At 38.6% G+C, this 25,111-nt stretch overlaps 1 protein-coding gene across 2 annotated transcripts; it reads left to right on the plus strand.

Annotated features, from left to right (window-relative positions):
* Positions 1–3,795: 3,795 nt before the first annotated feature.
* Positions 3,796–24,392, plus strand: LOC306870261 (squamous cell carcinoma antigen recognized by T-cells 3-like). Of its 2 annotated transcripts, XR_013784238.1 has the most exons (20): positions 3,796–4,035; positions 6,040–6,166; positions 6,644–6,748; positions 6,977–7,161; positions 7,366–7,471; positions 8,234–8,358; positions 9,480–9,635; positions 13,113–13,251; positions 16,239–16,346; positions 16,471–16,548; positions 16,629–16,687; positions 16,804–16,913; positions 17,888–18,000; positions 18,087–18,163; positions 18,362–18,530; positions 18,657–19,120; positions 19,203–19,321; positions 19,446–19,598; positions 21,421–21,608; positions 23,703–24,387. XR_013784238.1 is itself a non-coding variant. In XM_079417423.1 (19 exons), the coding sequence occupies exons 1-19, from the start codon at positions 3,835–3,837 to the stop codon at positions 23,911–23,913; spliced, it is 2,874 nt and encodes a 957-aa protein (XP_079273549.1). In that variant the 5' UTR covers positions 3,796–3,834; the 3' UTR covers positions 23,914–24,392. The 2 variants fall into 2 exon arrangements, 1 of the variants encoding a protein (XP_079273549.1); XM_079417423.1 differs by lacking the exon at positions 19,203–19,321 and having other exon boundaries at positions 23,703–24,392.
* Positions 24,393–25,111: the final 719 nt, after the last annotated feature.

Raw genomic sequence — 25,111 nt, forward strand, 5'->3', positions numbered from 1 at the left:
AAGCACATTGAGATAATCTGATCACACCGTGAAGTTATGCAATGGTCTGAGTCACAATAAGGTGCATTTACATGGAGCATTGTAATCGGTTTAGAAGTCCAATCTGAATGAAAATGCTTCATATAAACACCTCAATCGGAATATAAGATATAAAATATAAAAATGCCCAAACCGAATGAAATTGTAATCAGTTTGAGAGGGGTGGGATAAACCTTTCTATAAACCAGCAAAATTAAAATTCTAACATGTAAACGCATTAAACCGATTACTTTGCATCTACGTCATCACATCAGGTTGTTAGAACATGAACGTAATGTCAGCGACAGCGACACCACAGCAGAGACCGGGTAATAGAGAAGGTATAAAGTTACATTTTTAATTCTACAGTTAAAAACACATTAGAATGGAGCACACTTGCTGCGTTACTATCTGCTCTCACGTCCGGAGTGAAAAACGGATCTGAAATGAAGCGCAATTTTCTGCTTTTCAGCTTAGAATCAACACAATGATGATAGTGAAAGTATAGATCAATGAAAATAAACAACTTGACCAAAATTTGCATTTATATAGATTAAAGATTCATAATTTCCAATCTGCTTGAATTTATACGTGCTCGCGCCATGAATATTGTACAAAGACACATTTGTTATGTTTGATATAGCTTATGGCGATCACTCCCTGTGTTCATAAAGAAACACTCCTTTGATTCATTGATACTACAAAGTTTTACTGTACTTAAATTGAACAAATACACGATTTCTTACCAAGAGTTGCTGAACAGAGTACAATTCATTTCAGAGCTGCATTACAGAGGGGCGTATGATTTCTATGATCGCGTTCTGGCCATATGACTGAGCGCTCGAATGAATGGAAGGGATTCAAATATTAACCATTTATTCTGAGCAATTGCAAGCAGCTATTAAAAATATTGACGTAAATATGGGTGTTTTTTCCTCTGGTGACTTGTTTTCGTTGTCACTGTAAGACACTAGCGTATCCTAAAATCGAAAGTACAGGCACATGTAAAAACCATATCGGGTTAGATAACATCTCATGTAAACAGTCCACCGAATCTTTCAATCGGAATGACAAAAAAAAAAAGAGTGTACATGTAAATGTGGCTAATGACTCACCGATTTTCCCTTCACCCACTCTGTGGCCAGTGAGCTGGAAGCAATGGCTGAGCCACAGCCAAATGTTTTGAATCTGGCATCTACTACCTTGCCATTCTCGTCCACCTGAATCTGTCAGAGGTTGACAACAAAAAGTCACATATAGATCGATAGATAGATAGATAGATGTTTAAAAGACTTACCTGTAGTTTCATAACATCCCCACATGCAGGTGCGCCTACCAAGCCAGTGCCTACATTCTTGGCATTCTTGTCCAGAGAACCAACATTTCTGGGGTTTTCATAGTGGTCCACCACCTTCAGAAAAAAAGTATGATATGCAAAACATGACCACATCATGATCATATTGAACAATCAAAGACGTTCATCAGAGGACTTGTGATAGCAGTTTACACCAAAAGGAAACGTGCCCTTGATAGATAACAGTGACCATCATTACTGAGATTATTAAGCTTTATTAGTAAATCACTTATTTAAAGTTGCATGTGTAACGTTACTTACTAAAATATAGATATTCACCTTTGGCACGGTTAAGATGCTGTAAGACATCACTGGCGAGTTTGTAGGACAGTTACACAAGTGGATTATAAAATTTACTGTAAATGTCATTTTAATTTCGTTAAAAATACACAGACCAGCTAATGACATGCGTTTTCTAATCAAACAGACTGCGGGAAATATTGTACATGTACAGTGTTCTGCTGGTTTGTTTACGTTACATACGCAGTAAACTAACGCTAGCTTAGCTAGCAACCACGTTGAAAGTTGTTCTGAAACATTAGGAACAACAACTTAATCATAGATCAACTCTAGTGCCACAGTCGGCAGTAAGAAAAAACGAGTGACACGTACCTTTTTATGGTAGAAGCAGGCTGTTTTGAGCTCTGGTAATGATAAAGCTCTACTGAAAAGTGCAGATGATACACAGCGCTTGGCTGCAGCTGCTAACGCCATGATGACTGACTGCTACTGCAAAACACGGGTCAACCGGCAGAGAGAGCGCTTTCACCGCATTATACAAAACTCACCTGTATATAGCTTCCTCCTGTAACCCTTCAGACCTTGATTAGCTTGTTCAGGTGTGCTTGATTAGGGTTGATTGAACCAAAACTCTGCAGGGCTGCGGCTCTCATGGACCGACGTTCGCCACCCCTGTACAAGTGTAATAAATCGTACATTAGTGATATTTTAAAATGATAAATATACATTTTACGTTCAGATTATATTGTGTAGATAATTTCTATAATTGCTGTTTTACACAAGCAAACATTAAACCCTCAAACGCTAGTATATAACCTTTCACTGCACTAACTGCTCACATTTTAGTAATCATTTATTAAATAACATACTTTTCATCTTTAGCTGTGCTACATGCTGTATTTTATCTGTTTACATTAACTCGCGAAACTCAAACAGCAGGGGGAGCGATTTCACAGTGATCTTAAAAAAATATAAATAACGTTTTGCATATTACAATAAGAACGTTAGATATTTCACATTTTGCAAGTATTTTTGCAGTGTTGGGAAGGTTTGGTAAAGTTACCTATAACCAGTGTTGGGGGTAACGCATTACAAGTAACGCGAGTTACGTAATATTACTTTTTCAAGTAATAAAGTAACGCATTACTTTTTAATTTACAAGAAAATATCTGAGTTACTTTTTTTCCCATTTATTGACTGACAGTGCGCTGTGTGAACATGCTGTTACTGTAGATCTAGACTAAATGTGAATGTGCATTAATTCATCCCACTCGCAAAAAACAGATTTAGTATTCATCAAAATGAATTAAAACAGTGAAATGCAAACTCAGAATATGATGCAAACCTGCAATAATTAAATATGTTAAACAACACAAATGTGTCTAATCCCATTTTATTAACCAATGTCTTTGCTGCTGACCTTTGATGATCCAGTTCAACCATACTAATAAGCAAAAATGACTTTAGATAAACTAACAATTGTGCTTCATTGTGTTTTATTGCTGAAGAGTGTTGAACCTTCTTCTCCTGTGCTCTACTTTACAGACGTGAATTTACTTTTCCTTCAGCCTGAGGTTTATTCATTACACTTTTTGGTGTAAAGGACTTTTACATTTGCTATAATTAGAATTTATTATATTAAAAACAAACAATCAAGCCCTGCTCATATTTAAAAAGTAACGCAACACATTACTTTCCATAAAAAGTAGCTAAGTAACGTAATTAGTTACTTTTTTAGGGAGTAATGCAATATTGTAATGCATTACTTTTAAAAGTAACTTTCCCCCAAACTGCCTATAACTCTGTAAATGTAATAGTTTACAGATTACAAGTTACCCTATTTAAAATGTAATAAGTAGTGTATTTCAATTACTTTTATTACTGATTACATTTGATTACTTTTTAAAATTTAAATTAGTTTTCTACATGTTTCTAAACAGTTAATAATTTTGAAACATTTAAAGCAGGTAGGGTTAACCTTATATTAGTAGCCTACTCAACACTGATTACTGTCAGACTTTCAAAATCCTTCACTTGAATTAAGATAATAATTTAATTTGAAAGCACAGCCACCACAAAACATGAACGAATGCCAAACTGAAAGCGGCCAATGGCTGCAGTTGAGCCCCGCCTTCTCGCTGCAAGAGCTCCCTGTTTTTCGCGCGAGTTCTTGTGTTGTGTGCGCGAGCCCTGCCCCTGTTTCCAGGCAGATACTACTCAACATGGCGGCGACGGGTAACGAAGAGCAGACGTTGTTGCCAGATATCGAAGAGGAGGCTGAGGGCATGGAGCGAGAGATGGAGTCGGAGGAGGAAGAAGAAGAAGAAAGGATGGGAGTTGAGCATTCCGAGGAGGAAGATGAAGAGGATACGTCTGAAGACGAGCGCGAAAATGAAGCGGAGATCCAGAGGCTGGAGGAACAGGTGAGAGGAATGAATGAGGCTAACGACTCTCCAAACATACGCAGCTCTCTAAACCCCGCACGAACGACTCTGCTGGGGAGTTTCTGTTCATGTATTTGGCAGAGCACGTTTATTAGAGAAGTCCTACGTGCTTAACTTACCAAATACATGGCCAGGATTGATAAAAATATAGAAATGCATAACTGTGTTCCTGAGGAATGTGGCTAGCAGAGGCTTCAGCGAGCTAGCGAAGACTCGTCTTGATATTTAACCCTACCGAACTATATTTTTATTTAGGTTTCCCACCTATATGCAGTCCCGGGTGTGATTAGGGTGCTTTATGACCTTGCATGTCAAAAGACTTTATGTGAAATATGCAGTAATAAAGTTTAGTGTTGGAGTGTTTTGATGAGCTTGCCGTGCGCACGGAGTTCAAACGCGCGCCACAGAGCTCATGCAACAGAGTTGTCAAGAAATACCTATTAGTTCCTGTGATGACTTTAGATTTGAATCATGTTTGTAACACATTAGTTTTAGGTTACAGACCACATTCAGTAGCAGGAGGCGTTCAGGGGCTGAAGATGGACACTGTTGCGCAGTGGTTGTAATGGTCATGTCCACGTGTTTGTTTTGGGACTCCTTATATTGCTGTGGCTCTTGGGGTTTGGTCTTCTGTTTTGGAGTGGATTCTGTTTTCACACACTGTATGCAGTAGATGAAAACTAAGTTTTTGATGTGCATATATTGATATTACTTGAAAGAATGCAGTGATGCATCTATACTAGCTTTAAAAAAAAACTTTTAAACCAGATATGGCTTTGGGTGATAAGTTCACCCAAAATGAAAAGTTTGTCATTATTTACTCGCCCTCAAATTGTTTCAAACCTGCATGAGTTTCTTTCTTCTCTTAACCAAACAGCCACTGTTAGCCACTGATATCCATAGTATGGAAAATGGCTACCGTCAACTGTTTGATTTCAAGCGTTCTTCAAAATATCATCTTCTGTGTCCAAAAGAAGAAAGAAACTCATACAGGTTTGAACCAATTAGTGGTTCAATAAATGATGACACAATTTTCATTTTTGGGTGAATTGTCTCTTTAAGATGGTCTTGCTGCTCAGAATACAAAGGTCATGGGTTAGATTTTCAGGGGAAGCATGAACTGATAAAATGTGTACTTTGGATAAAAGCTTCTGGGAAATGCATTAAGGTCGATGTAAAACTTGGATAAGCTGGTCTTAAGTTAGTCTCCCAGCCAGAATGTAAAACTTGGACTTTTAAAAGGGCCTTTATTATGCTGTAATAACAGAACTGACCAAGCTAGGAGATAAAAACACCAGTTTAGACCGGTTTAAGATGTTTTATTTCCTGCAAGAGTGACCGCTTTTTCTGTAATTTTTCCATGAATAGTGCACAGATTCGTTTCAGTCTCCGTGGCCTTCCATTGTTCAATTCAGAGCATTCTTGACCACTAAAGTCACTGATGTCTTCTGTATAACCGCAGTCATGCAACAGCTGTCATGTCAACTAAGTGGGTCCGATCGCTAATCCATCAGCCTGTTTTTTACTGATTTATTCCAATGATTTTAAGTCCCACACAGTTTCTCTCTCCGTGGGAAGTGGCGCTGTTCCAGTGTCTCCTACTCTTGTGTGCTAGACTACAGTGAATGCCCGCCTTGTCCAGATGAAGCCATCCTCTCATCCAAACATATTAGTTCTTAAACGTTTGGAAATAATCTGTTCTGATAATGTAATGCAGTTTAGAAGACAAAGGATTTAGTTCATACCTTTCATACTTCCCAAAGCATTGCAGTCATGTGATATTTTTCTTATATGCTTCATAATTTAGATTGTTCTTTGCGTAGTGTAATCTCACATTGATCTATTGATGCTGAATGAGTTTAGCATGGTTATACTTGTCGACTTGTACAAAATATTTGGTGAATAAATTCAGTTGGAACATTTTGTGAATACAAAATGATTGTCATAATGCTAATGTCAACACCCCATGTGCCACTTCTACAGCTGTCGATCAACGCTTTTGACTACAACTGCCATGTAGACCTAATCAAACTCCTGCGGCAAGAAGGGAAGCTTCACAGACTGCACAAGGCCAGGCAGAAGATGAGCGAACTCTTTCCTCTGACTGAAGGTGGGACATCCTTATTTTGTTTCTCTTCTTTGTTCTCTTTGTACGTTAGCCAGGTTTTTCTCTGATACTGCAACAGAGAGATTGGTGCATATTATATAATGTGAATGTACAACAAGTGCTTTTAGAGTCCAGGCTATTTTTTGATTCATTCTTGAGGTTTGAGTGCTCATCGCTCTCCAGGAATGATGATCTCCAGGAACAGGACTTTTTGCAGCAGCCCTGCTGGAAACAATTTGAATTGTGATGATGATTCTAATCAATTTACTGGACATGATAATAGGAGATCTTTACACAGCACTGGACTCCAATAGCAGAAAAAATGCAATTAGTAGTAGTAGTTTGTTGTTTATAATGAAAAAAAATAAGAAGCAAAAATATGTAGTCTTTGAAAGTGCATCAAGTAGAGTGTTAAGATTTTATGATGTGGAGATATGGGTATTGTGTTACTGTGTTTGACTGATTTGTTTGGTGGAACAGAGATTTGGCTGGACTGGCTGAAGGATGAAATCCGCCTGACAGAAGACGAATCAGACCGTGAGAAAGTCTATGAGCTGTTTGAGAGGGCTGTTAAGGATTATCTGTGTAAGTGTGGCTTAATTGTATTCATATTCTTAGGTTCTTTGAAACTGGTCAAATTTTGAATTTTTTTCTAAATGTAATAGTGTTTGAGGTAACTGTAAAACATTAATTCTATTGCCACCAATAATCTGATAAGTAACATGTAATTGCTGCTTAAGTGGAAGATGGATTGTTTTGAGGTAAACTTCTGCTGGGGAATTAAAAAAGAGATGCTGGTAAATCCATCCACAGGTCCAGAGATCTGGTTGGAATACGTACAGTACTCCATCGGGGGAATGGGAGCCCAGGGAGGCATTGAGCGGGTTCGCTCCATCTTTGAGAGGGCGCTGACTGCAGTGGGTTTACACATGACTAAAGGAACTTCAATCTGGGAGGCCTACAGGGAGTTTGAGATTGTTATTCTCTCCACAGTCCAGGTATTTACTCTGGGTTCCTACTCAGATTTATTACAGAATATCAGCATGATTTTAAATTGCAATAAAAATTGCAGCCCTAAAATACTGGCTATTAAATATTACATGAATAGTAATGAGAAGTACGACTTTGGATGTTAAATAAATCTCTTAAACTAATTGTTTTGTGGTTTGTAGGTGTTTTAACCCCTTCTCATTGTTTTCCAGCCTCCTCCTGGCAGCGTTCCATCACAGGAGCAGCAGGAGCTGCTGAACGCCCAGGTCAAGCGCATACACACACTCTTCAGACGGCAGCTAGCTATACCTCTGATGGGTGAGAGCTGCTCTGTTTCTCTCCTCTTGCTCCTTCAGTCCTCCACTTTCCCATTCTTTCTTTTCTCTTTTCAGTGTTGGAATAAATAATCGGAAAAACTTGTGTCCACAAACAGAAAGGGTCGGGAGAATGGATGCCGAAAGAATTTAGACTATGACTATAAGATTGCGCAATTTGGCAGAAATAAAATAAACTGAGAACAACATGTCTAGACCTAAATGAGATCTGGTCAGATGGGATTGATTAAGACTTAAGTTACAAATAATATTGATTGTTGCATGTGGTTTCCTTTCATGTGCATTTCTGAAAGCCAAGTAATGTTGGTCCTGTCAGGTAGACACCAGCGCTGTCAGACGCTGGAGCACAGGCTGGGGACAGGAGAGCCAGGAGCAGCCTGCAGATAGCCAGATGGTATGGTTTTGTGAGCAGGGTTTTTTTCCCGCTTCTCTCTTGCCAGCTGCTTTTGGCACCGGAGATGCAGAGGAGAACGCTCTGATCACATCCCGCTCAGTTAAGAGAGCCAGATCGTAGATTACGTTTTCGTACAGCATGTCTCATGTTTATATAGGCTTTCTTCTTTGTCAGAAAATTGCCTTGTAGTGATGACATAGGTGAGAAATGCAGTGATATCAGAAAGACTGTTTTATTCAAAGCATCTTTGAAACCGAACAGACGCTGTGTGTCCCTGCAACACAGAAAAAAAAAGATTGCTTTCAGAAAGCTTGCTTTCTGATCTGTTTGTGTTGATATTGTGTTCTGTAGATATGGAGGGAACATATGCTGAGTACTCGGATTGGGCCGACGACGGTGTACCTGAGATGGTCACGCACCAGTACAGACGTGCCCTGCAACAGTTGGAGAAATGCAAACCTTTTGAGGAGGCTTTGGTAACTGCACACTTGTCTCATCTGATGTGAAATTGTGTCTCTGGCAGCAGCTGTGGTGGTAAAGATGGTGATTTTGATTTTAAAATGTTTTATAGCAATTGCCTTCTTGCAGCCAAAATCAGTCTTCACAAGTGTCATTTGGAGAATCTGATTGAACTAAACGTGGTAATTAAAGCTCTTTGTTCACAAACATATGCTTATCAACACTTTACACTCACCTATTCAGGAGAAGTCAAAAATGAAATCTCAGTTAATTTAATCTCATTATTTACTTGTATGCATTCCTGGTCTTTTTTTTTTGTTTCCTTGTTTCTTCAATTTCTTATTTGTCTTTCATCAAATATTAAAGGCTTGAACCATCTCTGAAACAACTTCCTTTTTGGCTGACATCACTAAGGCTGCTTAACTATTTGGTGTTAGCAGAAGTCCTTCACATTTGACTGCAAAACCCTCACCCTCAATATTTCAATATTTAATTGATTCCTGATGGACAAAATCAACTGCTCTAACCCTTTTCCCTCTTAGAATATCCTGTTTTTCTTGGACATTCAGCACACTAAAGAAATAAAATGTGTTTGGGTAGCCAATGTTGACTTTAAAGCTTGTATTCATGCTTGTAGACCTCAGCCTGACAAATAAATAAACTAATCAGTGACCTTGATTTGGTTGCAGTGAAGTTCTCAGTGATTAATATGTACAATCAAGACTTGTATTCTGTTATTTAAGCGGCAGATTTTCAAGGCCAGTTTCATATTCAGCATATGCATATTTACAATTCACCTGAATCACAGGAAGAACTGAAATCAGAGCGCATATTCAATTTGACTCTGAAAGTGGAGATTGTGATGCTCCCAGAAAGAAGTGATTTTTAATAGTGAATTGAATTAAACTGTACTTCATACATTGTTTGAAGTGTTGAAAGATATGGCTGTTGTTAATATTCAGCTGCATAATCAGATAAGCGCTCTTATGACCTTCTCATTAGAACACATGTAATGTTTCTGAATGACACTTTTTTTTTTTTTTTTTTTTTTTTTTTTTTTTTTTTTCTTCTTCTGTTACATTCAAAAGCTGTTGTTTCTCATTTGAGCTGTCTAATGCTGTTCTTTTTTATTTTCTAGCTGGTCTCTGAACCTCCAAAGCTGGCAGAGTATCAAGCTTACATAGATTTTGAGATGAAGGAAGGAGATCCGGCTCGTGTCCAGATTATATTTGAGCGAGCGCTGGCGGAGAACTGCCTCGTGCCGGACCTGTGGATCAAATACACCACGTATCTGGTGAGCAACTCTCATAAGCACATGTCTGCTTTCACCAACATCCCTCCGCACAGCTCACAAACTGAATGATCCACACGTGTGCCAATCCCACACCTCCCTCCATTTATTCATGGCTTTCCTGTAGCTCAAATAGTAGAGCATGGCGCTAGCAACGCCAAGGTCATGGGTTCGATTCCCAGGGAAAGCAAGGGCTGATAAAAAAAAAAATGTAAAAAAAACCTGTAACTTGAATGCAATGTAAGTCGCTTTGGATAAAAGCGTCTGCTAAATGCATAAATGTAAATGTAAATGTATTCAGGAACATATTAATTGCTTTAATGGGATGGTAATGAGATGCACAAGCCACAAATGTGCAGCAGTGTAGTTGCAGCTGAGAACACATTAGAGAGCCAGCTCTTCACCAGATGGAGGGAAGAAAAAGGGGGGGGGGGGGCTGCTAATTAACGAGACACAAAGAGAGATGGTGGGAGGCGCGTAGGGAGAGAAAAATGAGAACGAAAAGGGGAGAGAACGACACCTCCCCATATTAGCAGCCAAAGCGGCAATCCATTTGGGCTTTCTTATTCAACGACTGAACTTAATGAACTTATGCATTAAGGGCTACAGGCAGGAGTGTGTCGGTGGAACCCTATTCAGGCGGTTTAATTCCTGGCAGCTATGGATGTGTGAAGTAATTAAATCAAGCCTTCATGCTTGTACTCTCTTAGGTGATTAAATTGAGATTCTGTTTAACTAAATTATATGCACCTCACACTGTGAGTCACAGAGCTGCTTTGTCTAATGGATATAGGGAGGTTATTACTTGGGTTTTACAAAGTGCTGTACTGTATCTAAAGCCTCCTACGTAACCGATGACCTACACCACTTTAGGACCGAGCGTTGGATCAGTTTCCATAGAAAGGAATTACTTTTTTTTTTTTTTTTTTTTCACTGATTAACATCTATCCCACCACCCATTCAGTTAGAGCATTTGGCTAGTTTTATCTGTCATATTTTAGCAGTCCAAATGTTCATCCCTACTAACAAACTTGGTGTGCTATAAAGAATGATGTGACCATGATTCATACTTCAGCAGATATCATCATTCAGTCTTTGATGAAATCGTTTTGAAGAGCAGTGAGCAGATGTTGAGTTGGCGTAGGATTTACAAAGCAGAGATTTTATGAATCTCTCCCGTTTGTAGAGGCCATATTGCATTTTAGTGAATGATTATTGATGTAAGGCAGTTTCCCATAGACAGATTTATCTTGTAGATTAAATCTCTTAAAATGGAGGAGTGATTCCCTGCTCAACGTCTCCTTTAGCTCGATGTTACATGTAATCTTTGAGCAACAGAGGTGCTTGTAAATGGTTTGGCAGCAGAACAGCAGTGCTGGATTGGGTGGGGGAGTAGAATCATTACAGACTACTACTCATCTCACACACACACCTGCTCTTCCTGGAGCATGTTCAGTGGCTTTGGTGCGGAAGGCAAAAATACTGGAGACCATTTCTGTGTATTTTAACAAGCAATTCTGTAAAATGTCCTATTGCCTTTAGGATTCTGTCTTTCTCAAGGCCAGTTTATTCAAGACTTTGAATAAAAATGGATTTCTATGGACCTATTCACACTGAGAAAGAACATTTAAGCTTTCATCAAAAAGTTTATATATGTGTATGTTGGTGTGAAAAGATATTAATGCTGCTATTAATTATCATGATATTATATCTATTATACTGTTTTGTTGTACCCAGTGTGAATTTGCTTGTGATTCATACTGATGTATATTTGTTTACATTTTGCTGTGAATAGGCCATCTGGAATTTTTGCATTTTATATGAATAGTCCTTTAGTAGGTAAACTAGCAAGAAAAGCCGCCCCCTCCAATGGCAGTTGAAAAAACATCAGACAACTAAACAAAATCACATGTAATTTATGAATGAATGATTCAATGACTCACTTAAGATGTATTTGTTTCATTACTGGATGAATCAGCCTTCTTGAACTAATCTCTTGTATGATTCAAAGACAAATACATTTTAACAGCCCCTTTTCGCCACCTACTGGCGTAACAATGTAATCGATAAATCTTCATTTGTTTAGCTATCACAAATATTATACTTAGCTTTTTTGTCTTTTTGGCGCTGTCAAACTTTGGTGCGCTTAGATTAGCGAGCAAGGTCCTGGCAGATCACTAGGCCCCGGTCCTCACATATGAAGAAAAAAAAAGCACAAAGGAATCGATAGGCGGAAACAACATTTTTATTTGACAACAAATGTCTGATTCCTGACCTTAAGTATCCTAGTCTGGAATCAAAATCGATTTTCGATTCCCAACCCTAGATGTCAGGACTAGTGTTGTCTCTGTACCAAAATTTCTGTATTCGGTTCCGATACCAGTGAAAATCCACGGTTCTCGGTTACCAAAGAGAAAAACAAAAACATGCTAATTAAAAAACACACTTTTTTTATTTAACAAAGAAAATGTCAAAAATCAATGCAATTCTTTATACTTATTTAAAATAGTTTTTCTGCAAGTAATAAAAGTATGAAAAACAGTAAATAAGTTTCACCCAAATTTAATTTGTCTTTTAATGAAATTTAAACACATTTTATTTTTTGGTAAGTAAAGAGGATTTACTATTAAAATGAAAACATGGAAGAAAAATTGTGAGATTATTTCTTAAAAATAAAGTTTTATTAATTTCATTTAACAGTAGTAGTAGTAGTAGTATCACATACATTCTACTAAATAATAGTAATATATTTCTGGCACAATGTCTTAAGTAAAAACAAACTTTTATTTTGACTGTTTGCCATGAATACCTTTAAATTGACCCTGGTTTTACTCCAATGAAACGGTAAAATGCTCGTGAAGTGACTCTCAGAACAGTTCTGGAGATGTTGTTTATGTATTCATGTCCTCATTGAGACAGCAGATGCTGAAATCATTGCGAGCGTCATACGCTTCAGTCTTTGTAGTAAACAAAACCACGCGTCTCTGCCATTCATTCATTCACACAGAGACACAGAATATGCAGGATTCATATTTGAATCGACTTTTGCGGCTTAATGTTTACAGATACAAGTCCATATGGCGATTTGATTTAAGTGTAATGACCTACTTTTGATTAATTCATCTAAACTTTGACAAATTCCATGCTAAACTATAAATTTTATAACTGGATTCCGAGATTCCGTCCACGTTTTCTGCATCGCAGACCGGGTACTTGAAAAAACCTGGTACTGTGATGTTTTCATTTTTTTAGCACCGACTTGCTACCGAAGTACCGGGTCTTTTGACAAAACTAGGCAGGACCTTTCCCTAATTTTCTTTGTTAAATTGGAAATAGTAGTATTCCACAGTCAGAATGTTTGGTGATTAAATTACGTTTTTGTACGAGTCGAATAGCTGATCTATTCGGACTGCTAAATTTTTTTTTTTACAAATGATTCTGTGACTTTGCTCATAATTGTTTTTTTCTGTTCTACCTCAGGATCGTCAGTTGAAAATTAAAGACCTAGTGTTATCTGCTCATGAGCGAGCCGTCAGGAACTGTCCCTGGACCATGGGCCTGTGGAAGAGCTATCTTTTGGCTCTAGAGAGGCATGGGGCTGACCATCAGACAGTGACAGGTACTTTTAAAATAAATAAAATAAAAGGAAAGGAAAGGCAATATCTGGGAATTCAAAAATCGTATTCTAATTACTATAATCACAATATTGGCTTGACATTTTATGCGAAGTTTCTTTAAATTTGTTTTTGAAAGTCCTACTCTCATCGGCCACTTTATTTGTTATACCTTGCTACTATCTAGTTGTGGCATACACTCAAGTTGCTGGAAACATTCCTCAGATTTGGGTTCATATTCATGTGATCATGCATTTGCTTATGGCGCTTTTCCACTGCATGGTACAGCGCGGTACGGTTCAGTAAAGCTCACTTTTGGGGGGTTTTCGACTGGGTACACTACCTGGTACTTTTTTTAGTACCACTTCGGCCGAGGTTCCAAGCGAGCCGTACCGTTACCAAAACATGACGTGTAAACTCTGCTGATCACTCGTTGGCTGGAGAAAATCGTCACTGCCTGTGTCATTCAACTTGCGGCACGAGACACAACAAACCCACTAGATTTAAATCAGCACAGCCAGCGGAAGATTGAACGCAACTGTTTTGAACGAGCGCACCTTTTTTAAACAACCAAAAAATGGCTGTTTCGTTGTCTGTTGAGGAAGTACAGATGATCCTCTCATTGATAGCCAAGGAGCGGATCCAGCGAGAGCTTAATGGAGCGATGCGTAATTAAAAAGTTTTTCTGGAGTCGCGGCAGTAGAGGCGGCGCGACTATAATGACACGTGAATAATCCCGCCCACTCTAAAGCGGTACTAAACTGCAGAGGAAACACAAACCGAGCCGAACTGAACTGAGCCGTGCCGTTCTGAGCCGAGCAGAGTCGTACCACGCAGTGGAAAAGCGCCATTAGATTTGTTGGCTGCACATCCTTGATGCAAATCTCCCATTACACCACATTCCAAAGTACTCTTTTGGATTGAGATCTGGTGACCATGTTACACATCTGGTGAGATGTGGAGGACATTTGAGCAAAGTGAACCCATTATCATGTTCAAGAAACCAGTTTGAGATGATTTGATGATTTGAGTTTAAAGTATGCTCAGTAGGTACTAAAAGGCCCAAATATTTAGGCATTTGCCTTAAAGCAACACTCCACTTTTTTTTGAAAATAGGCTCATTTTACAACTCCCCTAGAGTTATACAGTTGAGTTTTACCGTTTTTGAATCCATTCAGCCGATCTCCGGGTCTGGCGGTATCACTTTTTAGCTTAGTTTAGCATAGATCATTGAATCATGGTCTAATCTGATCTAATCTGTGTGGCCAAGTATGGTGACCCATACTCGGAATTTGTGCTCTGCATTTAAACCATCCAAGTGTACACACAGTAGTGAACATGCATCCAGAGCAGTGGGCCCGGGGAGCAATTGGGGGTTCGGTGCCTTGTTCAAGGGTCAGTCGTGGTATTGAGGGTGAAGAGTGTTGTTTATTCACTCCCCCACCTACAATCCCTGCCAGACCCGAGACTCAAACCCATTACCTTTGGGTTACAAGTCCAACTCGCTATCCATTAGGCCAAAAAACGGTAAAACTCAACTGTTTAACTCTAAGGGAGTTGTAAAATGAGCCTATTTTCAAAAAAAGTGGAGTGTTCCTTTAACAAGCAATTGAACAAGTGTAAAGTGGCCGGTGAGTACACTCACCTAAAGGATTATTAGGAACACCTGTTCAATTTCTCATTAATGCAATTATCTAATCAACCAATCACATGGCAGTTGCTTCAATGCATTTAGGGGTGTGGTCCTGGTCAAGACAATGTCAGAATGGGAAAGAAAGGTGATTTAAGCAATTTTGAGCGTGGCATGGTTGTTGGTGCCAGACGGGCCGGTCTGAGTATTTCTGCTCAGTTACTGGGATTTTCACGCACAACCATTTCTAGGGTTTACAAAGAATGGTGTGAAAAGGGAAAAACATCCAGTATGCAGCAGTCCTGTGGGCGAAAATGCCTTGTTGATGCTAGAGGTCAGAGGAGAATGGGCCGACTGATAGAAGAGCAACTTTGACTGAAATAACCACTCGTTACAACCGAGGTATGCAGCAAAGCATTTGTGAAGCCACAACACGCACAACCTTGAGGAGGATGGGCTACAACCGCAGAAGACCCCACCGGGTACCACTCATCTCCACTACAAATAAGAAAAAGAGGCTACAATTTGCACGAGCTCACCAAAATTGGACGGTTGAAGACTGGAAAAATGTTGCCTGGTCTGATGAGTCTCGATTTCTGTTGAGACATTCAGATGGTAGAGTCAGAATTTGGCGTAAACAGAATGAGAACATGGATCCATCATGCCTCGTTACCACTGTGCAGGCTGGTGGTGGTGGTGTAATGGTGTGGGGGATGTTTTCTTGGCACACTTTAGGCCCCTTAGTGCCAATTGGGCATCGTTTAAATGCCACGGCCTACCTGAGCATTGTTTCTGACCATGTCCATCCCTTTATGACCACCATGTACCCATCCTCTGATGGCTACTTCCAGCAGGATAATGCACCATGTCACAAAGCTCGAATCATTTCAAATTGGTTTCTTGAACATGACAATGAGTTCAGTGTACTAAAATGGCCCCAACAGTCACCAGATCTCAACCCAATAGAGCATCTTTGGGATGTGGTGGAACGGGAGCTTCGTGCCCTGAATGTGCATCCCACAAATCTCCATCAACTGCAAGATGCTATCCTATCAATATGGGCCAACATTTCTAAAGAATGCTTTCAGCACCTTGTTGAATCAATGCCACGTAGAATTAAGGCAGTTCTGAAGGCGAAAGGGGGTCAAACACAGTATTAGTATGGTGTTCCTAATAATACTTTAGGTGTATATAGTATGAGTAGTCATGAAATCATGCAAGTTTAGTGGTCAAAGGGTATCAAAACACTTTTAGCAGTATTGAATCAGATTATGAATGGCAGAAACATTTTGCAGGAATGAAACAAATGATTTAAGACACAAGAATTGACATTAACAAGTGTTATAATTTCTTTGTTTTCAGATGTGTTTGAAAAGGCCCTGAATGCAGGGTTCATCCAGGCAACTGATTATGTAGAAATCTGGCAATCTAATCTGGACTACCTGAGAAGACGTGTTGATTTCAGCAAAGGCAAGAGCATATGTACTTTTATTTCTTTATTACTGGTATGCTCTTACATTCTCAAGTTTTGGCAGCTGAAATCAGATAAGTGAATTTGATGATTTATTATTGATGGATTTGTTGATTTTTGCAGAATGGAGCAGGGAGTTGGACGAGCTGCGGGCAGCTTTTGCACGCTCCCTTGACTACCTGAAACAGGATGTAGAAGAGAGTAAGTGTCTTGTCTGTATTTATGAGGTATGAGAGCGCACTTGTAGTAAAAAGACATGTAACTACTATCTCACTTCTCAGGGTTCAGTGAAAGTGGAGACCTGTCCTGCACAATAATGCAGATCTGGGCAAGGATAGAGGTGAGGAAACGCTATACTGTTGCATCTGTCCATCCTTCATTAACTAATGTCGTTCTGCTGATTACAGTCTATCTGTAGTTGTTACAGTGCTGCTTGTGTTTGATTGCTTTAAACAGGCCTTACATTGTAAGAACATGCAGAAGGCCCGTGAACTGTGGGACAGCATCATGACAAAAGGGAATGCAAAATATGCCAACATGTGGCTGGAATATTACAATCTGGAAAGGTCAGTCGTTTTCATCAGTTTTTGCATCTGTTGAGATGTTTTCACTTCCATTGATGCACAAGATGCTTTTTGGATCATTCTCAAATTATTCTGGAGAACATGATCAGCAGGTTTTACACAAATTTGAGGAGTTCATTAAATATTGATTAAATGCTCTGAAATTCATGTTAATTTGACAAAGTGTACATTTGGGGAACAAAAAGGAAGCATTTTCACTAGTGGTCTTAGATTTTGTAAGCAGTCGTTCTCAACCAGGATCTGATCAGAAATACTAAATGATCTTAGTCTATAATGGTGTAGCCTTTGAATATTGTGTTATATGATGGGTACCTTTTGAGTCAAAAAAAAAAAAGTTTGAGAACCACTGTGTTTTAAAGATGACTTAACAGCATTTGCAACACATTTGACTTCAATAGTGTACCATATTCTGAGTGAAGCAGAATATTCAGGATGTAATGTTGGGGATAATGTTTATCCATCAGGATTTGACTGGATCAGATGTGGGTTGTGTGTGAAATAATATTATTAGTTAATATAATTTGTCCTTGGCTGTGAGACCTTGGTTATATCAGCAGAAAAATCTATTTAATTTTAGGGAATGAGCAAGTTATTAAATTTTGATGAAATTATGAAAACTTTTGTGACCTGTGCTGGCAAAATGAACCTTCAAAATAATGTATGATTTGTGGGAATCGACCAAAAAAGATGAATCTACACCCGCTTAACGTTGATAAGAGTCAGCAATGTCAATTTTGAGAATATTAATAAAATCGAACTACTGTAATGCACAGATCTAATATAATGTTACACATTCAGACTCATTTTGCCAGCACTTGTCGCATTTGTTCTCTTCAGGATAATGTGCATTAATAATAAGTTAGGGGTTGAGCTTATTTTGATTTGATATTGTCTTTAAAACTTTAATGGCAGGTAAAGGCTGCTGTTTTAACTGTGTATGTATGTTTGTGGATCAGGTCATATGGAGATACTGCTCACTGCAGGAAGGCTCTCCACAGAGCTGTACAGTGTACATCAGACTACCCTGAGCATGTCTGTGATGTCCTGATCAACTTTGAAAGAGTGGAGGGTGGGTTAATTGATGCATATATAGATTTCTGTTTATATGGATGCCCAGATTTGTAGGGTTTATGTGGGTGTTGTTGTCTCTCACAGGCTCACTGGAAGACTGGGATGCTGCAGTCCAAAAAACAGAGACTAAACTCAACAGAGTCAGTGAGCAGAGAGCAAGAGTAAGTCCTAACTAGCCTTTATGAGATTCAAAAAGCATGCATTTAATTATGTCCTTTTCCCTTTTGAAAATAACAGAAATAAAGGAGCAACAAGCGAGCAGAAATATGTATCATGTTTAAAATATCTTTCAGGAAGCTTGCCATGTAGAAATGTCCTTTTGAAGCAGTTTTTGAGCCGTCTGAATGCTGTTTCTGCAGGTGACTGAAAAAGAGGCTCTCCTAGCCAGACAAGAGGAGGAGAAAACCGAGCACAGGAGAAAATCCAAGGCAGATAAAAAAGCCCAAAAGAAGAGCCAGAAAGCAAACAGAGCTGGGGATAAACGGAAAGCTGAAGATGAGTATGAGGAGGAATGGGGAGAGGATGCAGGTATGGATGTAGTTGCATAATTCTAGTAGTTGTTTTAAAAAATATCAGTTTTTAGAGAAATTGGAAGCCATTTCCAAGCAAGTGTGGTTTAGACTTCAGCTGTACTGACATATAAAATGTGTGCAGAACTGCCGTCCAAGAGGCTCCGAGGGGAGGAGGACTTTGGTAGCACAGCCACAGAGGAGCTCATGGAGACAGAAAGTGGTCTTTTTGGCCGACGAGCTCCATCACGTAAATCTGAGCCACCCGGTTTCCGTAAGAACCAACAGGGACTGTCTGAAGCCCCGGGACAACCTCAGGACGTGAAAAACGAGCAGCGCAAAGATGAAGATTGTGTATTTGTCAGTAACTTGGCTTTTAATCTGGAGAACCCAGAGGGCAAGCTGCGAACAATGTTTCAGGGTTGTGGGACTGTACAGCAGGTGCGGCCTGTGTTTGCTGCGAATGGTGTGTTTAGAGGCTATTGCTATGTTCAGTTTGAGGACCGACAGGCTGTATCCGAGGCACTGAAACTCGACAGGCAGGAGGTGGATGGGCGGCCCATGTATGTGTCTCCTTGTGTGGACAAGAATAAGAATCCTGACTTCAAGGTATCTAGAGTGTCTAGAGAATTTGTGATGTACTACAAATTGTTCATTTGAACATCAAGAAACACTACATTTCTTATTGCAGAGGTCTCAAACTCAATTCCTGGAGGGCCGCAGCTCTGCAGACTTTAGCTCCAACCATCTCCAAACCACACCTGCTTGGAAGTTTCTAGTAATCCTGAAGACCTCGATTAGCTGGTTCAGGTGTGTTTGATTAGTGTTGGATCCACGCTGTGCAGAGCTGTGGCCCTCCAGGAATTGAGTTTGAGACCAATGTCTTATTGGTTATCATTTTTAAAATGTGAATAATTTGTCTAATGTGTCTTAGGTTTTTAAATACAAAACAGCAATGGAGAAGCACAAGATCTTTATCTCGGGCCTGCCGTACTCCTGCACTAAAGAGACACTGGAGGATCTCTGTAAACCGCACGGCACAGTGAAAGCCATCCGGCTTGTCACCAACCGCTCCGGCAAACCCAAGGTGTGTGGTAGGCCTCTGTCAATAATATAAATATACAGTTGCAGACCTGCAGAATATAGCGCATATATACATCCAAGTGGATGCTGCACACTGGTGGTGGTTGAGGAAAGACCCCCACATGATTGTAAAGCGCTTTGGGTGTACGGCAATACACAATAAATGCGCTATATAAATGCATCATTCATTCATTCATATATAAAATGAATGTATACAGTCCATTACAATTACATTGATCAAAAGTTACTGTAAAGGTGATAGTTACAAAAGATTCTTTTTCAAATAAATGTTTTTTTTGTTTTTTTTATAACTTTATCAAAGAATCCTGAAATGTTTTGAACAAAATATTAAGCTGCAAAAACTGTTAACACTGGTAATAATAATAATAATCATTATTAATTAGTGAGCGCAAATAATAATAGAGCAGCAAATTAGCATATTAGCATGATTTCTAAAAGATCACATGAAACTGAAGACTGGAGTAATGATGCTGAAAATTCAGCTTTGTCACCTCAGGAATAAATAACTATTTTGTATTTCAATATATTTGAAATATTAATTTCAAATTATAATAATATTTCACAATATTATATTTTTTACTATATATTTCTGATAGTAAATGCAGCCTTGGTGAATATAGGAGACTTTTTAAAATCATAATCATTCTCTACTTTTTCTGGTCTTAAAGTCTTAATTCACTCTTCCACAAATGAAGGCCTTAGAAGGTCTAAAATAAGTTCAGAAAGTCTTAAATTCATAGTCATGGCATTAAATGTTGTATGCACTGCCTAAAATGAATACCTTCTTCTTTCTTTACCTTCCTTCTATTTTTTCCAATTCAAATATCTAATATCCTTAAATCAAGATACATTTTTTTGAGATGCAAAATTAAGATATGTCTTGTCTTCTGAGAAACTGAACAAAATTGAGTTAATACTTATTGAGTTAACATTTATGCATAATAAATGTCAATAGGGTATTAAAAACTTCCATTTTCCATTTGAATTAAGTAGATTTTTCTGAGCCCAATGGCACATTTTTGTTCTTGTTTTAATCATAAACTCAATTAACTTTTTACAAATTTCTCATAAAACAAGACTTATTGTATAATTTAATTTCTCAAGTAAATGTATTTTAATTTAAGAATATTTTATATATTTGCACTGGAAATATCTAACAGCACATTTTCTGCAGTGTGTAACAGTAAATGTTTGGGAGCAGAGCCATTCAGGCCTTTTTTTCAAATGAATTAAATAGTGATGGAGAATTATTTAGAAGTTTCAAACCTTGAAGTGTTGCTAAGACGACTCCTTGTCTGCTCGCTAGATGTTTACATGTAGTGAAGGACATATTGATTTTTATAAAAACCGACTAAAACCCTGTATAGTCATCTCCAAGCTAATATTCTCAGAATATAATATTTATATTGCTGTAGATACATTACACGTCCAAAGGTTAAACCAACATTCCTAGGGAAAGGGAAGTGGTGTGTGGCCAAGTATGGTGACCCATACTCGGAATTTGTGCTCTGCATTTAACCCATCCAAGTGTACACACAGTAGTGAACGTACACCCGGAGCAGTGGGCAGCTGCGGCGTCCGGGGAGCAGTTGGGGCTTCGGTGCCTTGCTCAAGGGTCTCACCTCAGTCGTGGTATTGAGGGTGGAGAGAGTGTTGGTTATTCACTCCCCCACCTACAATCCCTGCTGGACCTGAGACTCGAACCCACAACCTTTGGGTTACAAGTCCGACTCTCTATCCATTAGGCCACGACTGTCCCTAGGAGTATGTTGTTGAGTCTTCATATTAATGTGTGTGCTCTGTAGGGTTTGGCGTATGTGGAATATGAGAATGAAGCGCAGGCCTCACAGGCTGTGCTGAAGTTGGACGGCACCATGTTGGAGAACTTCACACTCTCTGTTGCCATTAGCAACCCACCGAGCAGGAAGATGGAAGATAAAGCAGTGCCTAGTCGAGTCCTGGGGGCAGCGATGCTGAGGCAACCTCAGGGAGCGTAAGTACATGATACTCCAGGTTAGCTGGCCATGTGTTCAATTACTGCTATGTAGATGTCAGTAATTATGGTGTGACAATCTGTGGTCTCCAGAGGAAAGGCATTTATTAGGGATGCACCGATACCACTTTTTCCAGTACTCACCCGATACCGATACTTTAATTTTTGGTACTTGCCGATACCGAGTACCGATACTTTTATTGTTTTTTTACATTTTTTAAATATTGGGTAAAGAAAACAAATGATTATGTAAAATGTTAGTTGATTAACTTAATTTATCAAATAGATACTGTCAAACCAAAATTTATTCAGACACCTTCAACATTTCTCACATTTTATTCGCTATAGTTTAGAAAATGCTAATAAAATATTACAAGAACTCCAAGTTAAACTGTGTCAGAACAAATTTAGCTTGATAATACCTTTCTATCAATCAATCAAAATTATTCAGACAGCTGTTGGTATGACAATATTTACACAACTATCAATACTTTGTCTGGCCACCCTTAGCCTTAATGGCAGCCTGTAGTCTCCTGGGCATGCTGTCAACCAGGTTCATGAAAGCCTGAATTTCAATTTTTTCCATTACTCGGTCTGAATAATTTTTGGTTTCACTTTTGTATCAATTTTACTGGTAGTCCACTGTATGAAGAATTTTTGGGTATAATTTGTCACAGTTTACTTTATTTTGCTATCCTCAGTTACTTAAATTAACTATTCACCCTAACTATTATAGTCCTGCACCCACTAGTAAAAAAAAATAAAAAATAATATCTGGTCTCTGAATAATTTTTGGTTTGACTGTATATCCTTCGGTTATTTTTCACACTTAATTATGCCCATTAAAATGTAATTTACAATTTTTTGTTACTTTCACTGTTAATTTTTTTTTTTTTTTATTTGCTCTATGGTACATCATCTTAAATAGCATTAGAGCTGCTCCATTGCAGCGGCTCAGTGCTTTAACCACGCTTTTTGCTGTAATTATGCAGGGAACCACTCGTTATAAATCAATCATTTTCAGATATAGAATTTTTTTTTTTTCATCTGAAACATTTAGATTTCAAAGCCATATAATTGCAGAAACACGCATGAAGCAAGGAAAACACGCACAGCGCGCGCACTTATGTGTACCGGAGCAGATGAAAGGGACGATTACAGAACAGCCTAGCGCATTTCACACAGGCTGATAGTTTCACTTGTGTTTCACTCGTGTTCAATGCTTAAGGTTAAAAATAAATGATGTTTAAAGTGAATGAATGCCCGTATATGTTGTCATATATATTTACGATTTAGTTTTAATTCAAATGATGCGTGCTGAGCGAACATCAATAAAGATCACACCACAGAAGTGCGCGCGCGCTCTCTCTATCTCTCTCTCCCTACTGTTAAGTAACTTGTGCATTGTTTTACTTACTCGTTTTTGACATTTCCGACCGAAGTACAAACTTTCCAGTGATATCTGTGAGAAAGAGATATTCACTCGACAAGCTCGCGCATCTGCGCCGCCGCGCGCTGGATCCACTCAGAGTGTTTTGCTTATCAGCTTGCTCACATCAGCTATACAGGCATTAATACTGAATGTTTAACATTATATTCATTGCATGTACATTTTTAGACATCCTTAATCTCTAATAACTACATTCTGCTGTCTGTTTTTCTGTTGTTGGTGTTTCTTTGTCTGAATATGGCACTGATCACATGCGTGGTATCGGCGTTTAGTATCGGGGCATTTTAACGAATACGAGTACATGAGCTCAGTATCGACCCGATACCCGATGTCGGTATCGGTGCATCCCTAGCATTTATTGTCGAAATTTGCCCTAATATTCGATTAATCAGATTTACAATAGTTTTTATAACCTTCATAAATATTTCTTTGCTCAATGTTATTTAATAATTCTTTTTAAATTAAATTAAATACTAAATTGCTTACTAAATACTAAAGTTGATTTTTCAGATTTATAAAAAAAAAAAAAAAAGCAATTAAATGTTTCCGCCCAAACCGTGCATTTAGTTTTCCCCCCATAGTTCTTGGTTCCTAAAAAAACATCAGTTCTTTCTCTTTACACATTTTCTTTCTTTTTTTTTCAGAAGAGGAAAAGGACGCACTCAGATCTCTCTGCTGCCACGCTCTCTGTACCGGCAGAGTGCTCCAGATGCCAAAGCAGAGAATGGGACCGTTTCTGCACCACATGCCACAGTGACAGATGGAGTGCACGAAGGACCTGGAACCGTAAGCCTGGACACGCAAACCAAGTCTCTGTCCAACGAGGACTTTGCCAGGATGCTCCTCAAAAAGTGAAACTGTATACAGAGAACACGAGAAGAATACTTGCCTTCCGACAGAAAGCCATGCTGTGTCCGTACGAAGTCCGGCGGAGAAACAGCGTTTTAATTTAGCCTGCTTTCTGTAAATACATGACCACTCCCGATATATAGAAAAAACTATTTTAACACCTCAACCATGGAGATGTGAGCTGTATTGTTTTCTTTATTTCCTAGGAATAATGAACGGGATTTGGGGGGCAGATTTCAGATTTTGTCAGCGAGTATTTTTTTAACAGGATGTTAAAACAAATGATGTGATGATCGGTGTTTTAAAAGGTATATGCAAGAACATTTAATATGAAGATACATTATGTAGTATAAATAGGTTTCAACTCTGCTTCATTTCTCAGTAGGTCCCTTTTGGGGCAGCTGATATGTAGATGCGTCCTGCACCTCTGCCTTGTCAAAGGCAACAACAACAAAAAATAAAGATTAAAACCTTTATTTTACATATTCTCTGAACTGCATGTTGTATAAATAATTTATTTGCAGTACCACAACCATTTGAAACAGTCTTGCATGTGTAGATTTACAACTAATAACTGTCTTCATAAATGAAGACTAATGGAGTAATAGATGATCTTGTCAGCAAATAAAATCCAGCACCTTGCCAACAACATATGTAACTCAGAGGTTCAACTTTTGTGTTTATTAGACTGCAGCGCTTTAATTAAAAGCTGTACACTATCCCGTCCTGGAAATGAGTAGATTCTAGTTTTATCACGCATTTTGTATTTTCTCCAAGCGCTGCCCTTTGAATCTTGTTTAATTGCTGACACAGCTTGTAAACCTGCCTTACCTTGTGTGCTCAATAATGGTCTGAAGATTAAAGCTTGTGCTCCACAGCCAGATTCAATTCAAAGTTCAGTCTAGAACTCCAGTTTTAATCTAGAACCTTAGATTCCACGTGCGTTTACGGTCATATTCGAGTCGAAGGCTGGCTGTGGAACACAGTTGCTGCTTTAGAACCGATTGGGTCCTTCCCGGAAGTTGAAGAATCTATGCAGCTGTATATCGCTAGAACCTTCCACTACGAGTTCACCTGATTGTGAACCCATCCTATACTGTATTGTGTGTATATATATATATATATATATATATATATATATATATATATATATATATATATATATATATATATATACACACGCAACATATATCATCTAAAATGT

This window comes from Barbus barbus, assembly GCF_936440315.1.
Source record: "Barbus barbus genome assembly, chromosome: 5".
NCBI classification, from domain to species: domain Eukaryota; kingdom Metazoa; phylum Chordata; class Actinopteri; order Cypriniformes; family Cyprinidae; genus Barbus; species Barbus barbus.